Source organism: Hordeum vulgare, chromosome 7H (assembly GCF_904849725.1).
Source record: "Hordeum vulgare subsp. vulgare chromosome 7H, MorexV3_pseudomolecules_assembly, whole genome shotgun sequence".
NCBI lineage: Eukaryota > Viridiplantae > Streptophyta > Magnoliopsida > Poales > Poaceae > Hordeum > Hordeum vulgare.
Window position 1 is genome coordinate 32,388,639 of NC_058524.1, and position 9,080 is coordinate 32,397,718.

The 9,080-nt window shown below is 48.6% G+C and overlaps 1 protein-coding gene across 1 annotated transcript; it reads left to right on the top strand.

Annotated features, from left to right (window-relative positions):
- The first annotated feature begins 6,243 nt into the window (after positions 1-6,243).
- On the top strand, positions 6,244-7,639 carry LOC123408135. The gene has a single exon (XM_045101319.1). It carries the CDS (start codon positions 6,244-6,246, stop codon positions 7,570-7,572), a length of 1,329 nt encoding a protein of 442 aa, XP_044957254.1. The 3' UTR covers positions 7,573-7,639.
- The last annotated feature ends 1,441 nt before the right edge of the window (positions 7,640-9,080 follow it).

The following is a 9,080-nucleotide window of genomic DNA, read 5'->3' on the forward strand; positions in this document are numbered from 1 at the left end:
AGCAAAAAGTAACACGATTGTAACAAAAATGAAACGTCGGTTGTAGCAAAAAACAACAAACTCGAGTTCCAACCAAACATGGATGTAATTTTTTTAATGAATAAATTGTAACAAAATGAGAAACAGTTATAGCAAATTTAAACGTGGTTGCAACAAATCTGAACGAAAAAACGTGGAAAGCCCTGGACAGCCAGGCGTGCGGGCCGCGCGGGACCGGCCGAACCATTCGGCCGCGCGCAGGCTGGAAATATTATCTTAAATTTTGTATCTTTATTTAACATTATCTTAAATCAGTTGCACACATGTGCACCCAAATACACACGCAGCAGCCGCACCACGTACACGCAAAAAAAGCCATATGATGGATAAAACAGTCTTTTTTAATGTTATTTAGGTTTAAATGAACAAAAATATTAGAAAAGGCATAAAATATAAGCTTATTGTTAGATAGAAAAGAAATTATTTAACGATGTCAAATAAGACATTAAATTTAAGCACGGTGTTAAGTAAGGAATTCCCTCAATTAAAACAGTGATTCCATTTAGTTAATTAGATAGGTCTTTTCTTATAAAAAGATAATTTCCTTTTTCTATTTATAATAAGAGATGCATGCAATCACTTTCCTTTTTTTAAAGGGCTAATAATGAAATTACAAAGAATTAGGAAAAATGTTGTGAAATTTTATCAAAAAACAAATACACCTTATGTAAGGGAATGAAGGAAGTACAATAATTCTGATCATGACACTAGCAACTACTGGCCGAATTCCCTGCTATAATAACGTCCGGCCGGCAGATGAACAGGAGCCGTGCAGGTTATTTTCCTTCACAAAGCCAGAGGCAAGAAATATTCCACGGCTTCCATGAATAAACAAAACATTAAAGTACTATTAGTATTTTAGGTTCTGGCAAAGAAAGGTAAGCTAATACTTTCTTCGTCTTAAAATTCTTGTTTTAGATTTTATCTAGATATGAATGTATCTAGTCATGTTTTAGTATTTATATACATTTATTTCTATACAAATCTAAGACAAGAATTTTGGGACGAAGGGAGTATAACGACCCAATAACCGACCTGTTGGACATGGAATTGTTAAGAGTCGCGCACACCGCAGGGTCAATTGAAGGCCAAGAAAATTTTAAGTTCAACATTGGGAATTTAACGGGTGAATCCGTCAATGCATGGTTGCCACGTCCTTTGAGCATGTCGATTTTTAAAATAATAAAGAGTCAATTACACCGGTGATGATAGAAGTTGACGTAAACGGTCACTTTAGTTCTAAAAATTTTAATGTACATCAAAGTGGTGCAAAAACTTGGCTCTTACATATAAATAAGGTCCTAATCGTGTTTCTATACAACAGCGATGCGTGCGTAGCATGTTAGCATGGCACGGGGCCCGCCATTAGTGACAACACAATGAAGATGAGGCGTGTGCATGCTCTTTTTTGCAAAAATCACCTCATTTTTTAATAAAATAATTGAACTATAGTTTTTGAGTAATATACATATAAATAAAGTAAATACATTATTAAAATTTACATATTACTTCACAAAATGTACAACTACTAAATTAAACATAATCCAAAATTAATAAATTATGAATTATAAAAGAATAACTAATTTTAAAAAGTATTTTGCATATTAATTAAACATGTTTAATATGTTTCTATATACGTTCATACTTAAATGAATTCTCATATAATTTCAATTTTTTCATGTTTTTTATAAAATATTCATCCCTTGGGACTATTATAGATTTACAATGTATACAAGTGTCCATGCTATAAAATTGTTATTTTGTTTTTAAAGTGTTCATGTGTCTTTGATAAACTTTTTTTGAGTCCTGAGAAGTAATTATACAATTTTTAATAAAAATAAGTATATGTATGGAAAACATGTTAATTTATGTTCTAAGAAATAAAGTTTTTGTGAATTTAAATATTAACTTATGTTATTTAACCGTCTGATATAAGAGACACGTATCCTGTTAAGAGGCAAGGTACGGATTAGTTGGCTAGCTGCGCATGCGTTTAACTGGATGTCGCTGGTTGGAGCCCCCAGCAGATCTGTTTTTGCTAAATTAAGAGAAAAGAAAAAAAGCGACGAGTCCTTTGAAAAAAAAAAAACACGCACGCGTCTAGCTTTATGTCTGTTCGCTGACTTTTTGTCAATTTTTTTTATTATTATTACTGTTGGGTGGGTGTTTTTTGCACACAAAAAAAAAACACGAACACACCTAGTCGTATATTCGGTCGCTAAGAGCATCTCCAACAGCCGCGCTACGCGCCGCGCCTAAAAAACCTGTTTGCCGCGCGCTGGTCGCCTGGTTTGCCGCGTCGCGCAGCGCTGGCTCCAGCAGCAGCTTTAAAATGCAGCGCGCTAAAATGCAGCGCGCGCCGCTCCAGCAGCTTTCAAATATAGGGCATATGGACACAAAATAGTTTGAAACATTCATCAAAATGCAATGAACATGTGAAATTTTTAACACAAACAAGTTGATGAATAAAAGTCATGCCCACAAGTTCATCCAACCAAGTTCAAAATGCAAACCAAGTTCAAAATACAAGTTCATCCAACAAAGTTGAAGACATAAACACATCAACCATCTTCCTCGTCTTCTTCCTCTTCTTCCTCTTCTTCCGCCGACGATTCTTCCGCCTTCGAAGATGAATATTCCTCCCTAACCTCATCACGCACCGCGTCACGTGTAGCTCCGACGGTCTTGGCAAGTTCTTCAACGGCATTTTCATGGGTATGTGTGTGAGGCACATCGAAAGACATTCCACCCATGGCCGGAGGTGCACCCATGCCTCCCATGGCGATCGGAGGTACACCCATGCCTTCCATGAGAGAAGCAAAACTCATGCCACCCATGCCTCCCATAGCGTTGGAGGGTGCTCCAAAGCCACCCATGCCTCCCATGGCGTTGGAGGGTGCTCCAAAGCCACCCATGCCTCCCATGGCGGCCGGAGGTGCACCCATGCCTCCCATGGCGCCGAAGCCACCGAAGCCTCCCATGGCGCCGAGGCCCATGCCTCCCATGGCGCCGAGGCCACCGCCACCCATGCCGCCAAGGCCACCGCGGATCATGGCTCTTTTTTGAATCAAGACTTCTTCACGGGCAAGGTTGACATATTCCTTTTGCGCATCATTGAACAAAGATGTGTCCAAGAAGAACAAGTGCTTTTCCCATTCCAACAACTTAGCTCGCTCCTCCATGCCCACCTTCCTCTCCTCCAATGCTACTTTCCTCTCCTCGGCGGCCACCCTCCTCTCCTCGGCGGCCACCCTCCTCTCCTCGGCCGCGGCATCTTGGTTCCTTGCCATTTTCCTCACCTCGTTCGCTTCTTTTCTTGCCTTCACAATAGCTTCCATAGCATTTGTGAGCTCATCATCTCCTTTCCTCTTCTTCTTTTCGGTTTTGTCCTTCTTGCACCCATCCGGTCGTTTTGGTTTCGAGTATGAAACCGAGTTGGGTGTGGGGCTTCTCTTGTCGTCATCACTTGATGCATCATCCTCCTCCTCATCATCATTCAACTCAATTGTGCGCTTGCGTTTGTTGCTCAAATGCAAATCATCCAAATCTTCACGCTTCTTCCATTTCTCATCATCCTTCAACACTTCATAGCAATGAGGCAAGGTAAAGATCTTTCCTTTCTTGATCTTCCCCTTCTTGGTTGTCCTCGTCTCTTCTTTGAACAAGTTTTGTGCAATGTTGTACTACAAGAAAAACAAAACAAGTTAGCACTTCGGACACCAAAAACAAGTATGATGAACATGTATGAGATGCCACTTACTCTATCATCCTCATTTGTGCCACTTGGGTTAAGCTTGTCAACTGCCTTTTGTGCGGCCGCCCACTTTTGACAATCCGAGTTGATTCTCGACCATCGGGACCGAAGTGATCTCTCGAAGCGGTCAATTCCACTCACGTTCTGAGCATCAAAGTGTTCTTTCATTCGCCCCCAATAAGCATCTCTACTTTGATCACCTCCAACGGATGGATCCCTCGACACTTGCAACCAAGTATTGCATAGTAATTTGTCATCATTGGTGGTGTAATTGCCCGCTCTTCCTTTCGGCGCCTCGACAATGCCCTCACCCTCCTCGTCCACCTCAAACTCATGGTCGTCCAAATGGATGTCATTGGTTTGAGACCAATGCGAATTGTTGGACCCAACACCCATTGTTGACATGTATGCATCATCGTTGAGACTACAAATGCAAATATAAGCTATCTATATGATGATGCATTGAAAAAATAACAAGAAAATAAAAGTTGGAATTTTTTTCACCTTGGGAGCATTTCGTCGAACACGTGGTGCGCGTCGGCCGCCGGCTCAACGAGTGAGCTCATCGGCGCTTCGGTAGACGCCGCACCCGTCCGCCGCCCTGCAAGCTTCTTCTTCGCCTTCGAGCTGCCGGAGCCGTCCGCCGCCTTCTTTTTCGCGGATGTTTTTCCTTTCTTCGGCTCCGACGCATTGGGGAGCTTTGACGGCGCGGCGACAGCACGGGACGGCGCCGGCGCGACGCCACCCGTCGGCGTGGTCATCCGCGGCGGCAAGAAGAGGCTGCGCGCGAGGCCGACGGTCGGCGGAGCTCCGGTGGCGGCGGCGGCGCTAGCGCCAACGCTCGCCGCGCTAGGGTTTTCGGCGGCGGCGGCGGCGGGAGGGTCGCGGCTGTACAGCGGGGTCAGCGGGGCGCCGGTGTGCGCGTCCATGGTGGCCGGGGCGCTGGCGCCGGCGCGCGCGGGTGCGAAGGAGGAAGGAAAGGGCGAGTTCGCGCGCGCGCTCGAGTCTGCTGCGCGCGGAAGTGGACGCCCGAAATTAACCGCGCGGGATGAGGCTATGGCCAGCGCGCCCAACTCGTTTTAGCGCGCGCGCGTTTTTTGCGCGCCCGCTGGAGCTGTCGGTCACGTTGCGTGCGCGCTATATTCTCTTTTTTTGCGGCGCGACGCTAGTATAGCGCGGCTGTTGGAGATGCTCTAATAGCGGGTTCCACGCCATGCTGACGTGCTTTGTCAAAGTCGATTGCATGGCTGAGCCTAGTTTTGACACCCCTTTGATGTACACCACAAGTTTTAATATTAAAATGACCGTCTATGTTAAGTTTTAGGTAAACGTTTTCCGTCCGACATTCGGCCGGACGCACGCGCGTCGTCGATCTCGCGATCTCCTCTCCATCCGGAACGGCCCGCAATCTCCTCCCATCCCGAACGGCTCGCACGGGCTGCGACGACATGGTCGAAGGGACCCATCATCCGCGCGCGCCCGTCGCCGCCGCTGCGCCGGTCCCTGCCCCCGTCGACCCGTACGAATCGCCAGTTCCCGCCACCGTCGACCGTCCGCATCGCCGGATCCAGCCATCGTCCTCGCCGTCTGCCCGCCATGGTCGGGGCGCACGTATACAAGTGTTACAAACGTCACCAAAAAATGCAGCAACGGCTATTTAAAAAAGCTTCAACCGTTGATTAAAAAAGTTGCAATCATACATATAAAAAGCTGCAAGGCAAATCATACTTTTTCCTCATTGAAGTATTTGGTTGAAGCTTTTTTCTTAACGGTTGAAGCTTTTCTATAAACGGTTAAAACTTTTTGAGGAGTGACCACGCGAGATGCTGCAGTCGGAGTGGCGTTTGAAACTTTTTTCATGTACGGTTGAAGCTTTTGTGTCAACGTTTGCAACTTTCCCTCGTTGAAGTTTTGGTTGAAGCTGTTTTTCTTTAACGGTTGAAATTTTTTTCCAGCCTTTGCAACACAGGGGTGAGATGAGACCGACGGGTATGAGCAGCGATGAGTGCGCTGGCCCTGCGAGTGCGTCGGCGAGCGGCGGGGGCAGCGAACGGTCGGGGCGAGCTGAGTCCCGGAGCGCGGCGCAGCCGGGACGGCGAGCGGTCAGTGAGGAGGCGAGACGCGTGCTGTGACGGCGGCGCGTGCGAGGATGGCGGGCGGTGAGGGTTCGGATGACGAGATCTGACGGCTGCTGCGCGACCGGCGCGAGTCCTCGGACCGACATGCCGTCGCCTAGCACTGCCCTAAGTTTTAGCATTATAGGAGTAATTGACTCAATAATAAAGTCTATACATTTATGCATTGACCGTTTCCACTTTTCATTAAACCCGACTTTATAGCCGCCGATTCAGCTCTCCTTAAATCACGACACCTATTGCCTAAAAAAGGTACGAGTCCAGTCCACGACACCTTCGAGAGTCGAGAGTCGAGACCCATCTCCTGCCTACGCTATGCCGCCGGCGCGGCGACGCCGCCTCGCGTCCCGCCGAGCCTCCAAGAGACCTCGCCGGGCCGACTCCTCCTCCCATGGCGGTGCCGAGGACGACGGCACGCCACTCACGGACGAGATCCTCGTCGGCATCTTCGCCGGCCTCCCCGAGATGGCCGACCTTGTGCGCTGCGCTGCCACCTGCACTCGCTGGCGCCGCCTCGTGTCAAGCGAGGCCGCATTCATCTGCCGCACGCCGCGGCCGTGGCCGGCCGGGAGGTTCGTCCGACGCCTCGCCCTCGGATTTTTCCACCGTGACGCCGCCGCCGGGCCGCGGTTCACGCCAACGGCTTCCGCCGCTCGGTCTCGGCTGCCCGGCCTCCTGCAACCGAACGTGCTCGTGGAACGGCTGAACGCGCTCGTGGAACGGCCGGAGAACGGGCCCCGCCTCGTCGCCTCCCGCAACGGCCTCATCGTCGCCGACCTCCGCCGCGGGAGACGCGACCGGGCCATCAAGCTCTGCGTCTGCAACCCCATGACCGGCGAGGTGGACGTCCTCCCGCCCCTCAGCGGCGAAGACGGCCTCGGACGCTACGCATGTACGGTGCTCACCGCCGACGACCACGACCAAACCAGCGACCCGCCGCCGCCTGCCTACCGCGTCATCCTCTTCTACAACACGTGCCGCAGCAACACCGCATTCAGGAGCTACTCGTCGGAGGACGGCGTCTGGAGCCCGGAGACCATAAGGGGCGAGAGACTGGGGAAGAAGCAGATGGGGGTGGGGGTGACGCGCACCAGCGTCGTGGTTTACGGCGGCAAGGTGGCGTGCTGGTTCGCCAAGAACGCGGTGCTCGCGCTCTCGCTGAACACGTTGCTTCCGCAGGTGCTGAGCCGCGCCTTCGTCGACGGCAACACCATACTGGGCGTGTCGCCGCCGCCGGGGCGGAGACTGTGTACTATCCAGATGATATTCGAGGCCCCGACGGGGTATTGGCCGAGGAGGGTGGCGCTACGGGTCTCCAAGCTGAACCGCAGCATTCACCAAGGGCAGGAGGAGGATGAGGTTGAGGTGATCCAGGTGGAGCAGCACCTGCCGGCCGACGTGACCACGGGGCAGCTGCGGTGGTTCTGCGAGAAGAGCGGCGTCGTCCTGTTCACGGCCGGGTGCAGCCACGGGAGGAGCGAGGTCTACGCGCTGAGCCTCGATAAGAAGGAGGTGGAGAAGATCGCGAGCCACGAGGCCGGCGGTGGCGGCGGCGGTGATCCGTGGGAAAACTTGCACGGGTACGAGATGGACCGGGTGGCGTACCTCGCCACGCTCGGCGTGGGATACCGTACGGGAGGGTAGCTTGCAGTAGAATATGATCGAGTGCTTAATTTGCTTGGAGTATGTTTTCTTCTTTTCTGCAAACAATGGCTGGTTTATGTGGGAAAAAAAATACTATGAGATCCGGTCTCATAGGCTATTACAATCTTAAAATACTCGGAGTAGGTGAAATCAATTTGGATTGATGACACATGGCATTTACAATCTTAAAGCATTAACCCCATTTTGCCGGGTGATTTTAAATCCTATGAACTAATCCCGATTCTAGTCCTCATTGTTTTTGATATAACTTACCGATGCATCGAACTGCTCCTTGTACCTGAACTCGCTCACGTCGACGTCGGCAAACTCCATGACACTCGACGTGGTATGTCCGTGAGTCTGTCTTGGACTTCTCCGATGAGCATAAGTGTGATATTTCTTTGGATGTGTAACTAAATATACAAATTTGAGTGGATGTTCTATGGACCATCAGGCCAACAAACACATCGAGATGAACATATATGCAAATTCTCATGCTTCTAAAATCAGTCTCTTTTTTTACGGAAGTTCTGAAATCAGTCTATGCATCTTACTTGCAGGAATGAGATGTGTCCATTTCATTTTACACGTTTTGCACTGGTCAGGTTTATCATCAGCAAATTGGAGTAAAAATATGCTTGAGAGTTGAGTCACCGACACACACTTAGATAAAAGCATAGGTTCCGAGTAATCAGAAGTGATCCGGGTTGAAGAGAGCAACCAAATGTGCATGCAACAACGACATGTTGATGCGCGGTCACTATGAACGCGGAGCGCCCCGCCGCGCCATGGACAAGCAGTCGGACTCGTTGGCGATGGATAAGAACTTGACACTGCGTTTTCTCGCGCGGTCGGCGGCATCAGGGCCGTTCAGCATGGCCGCCATGAATGACACCGAGAACGAATAAATCTAAGTCGTTGCGTATATGTACCTGTTCGAGCGTAGCACAACATATGTAAGACTGAAATCGGGATTAGCACATGGGATTGAAAACTGATAGGCAAAGTAGGAATGTAGGATCAGTGATCTTAAGATCATAAGTGCCACATGCCATTCATTTAAATGGGTTTCACCTAATGGCTTATGAGACCCGGTCTCGTAGAATTTTCTTTGCCGTTTATGTGTGAGGAGATACTCTCCGCATGTGGTGATTTCTCTAGAGACGCACATGTTTAATTAGACATCCGTGCTACTTCATCTGCTTTTAAATATAAGTTTTTTTAAGATATTCTATTAAGAGACAACGTATCAATGTATATAGATATACTTTAAAGTGTAGATTTATTTATTTCTCTTCGTATGAAGTCTCCTAGTATTTTTTTTAAAAAAACTTATATTTAAGAACGAATGGAGTACATATATATATGTGACAGCCCGATGCCGACGTTTCAGAAGATTCCCCTTCTATTCCGTTTTCGTCGTGTGTCTATTTTCTTTTGTTGCTTCATCATCACATCATGCGCATCATCAGCATTGCATCGACATCTCCGTTGCCGCCAGTTTTCAA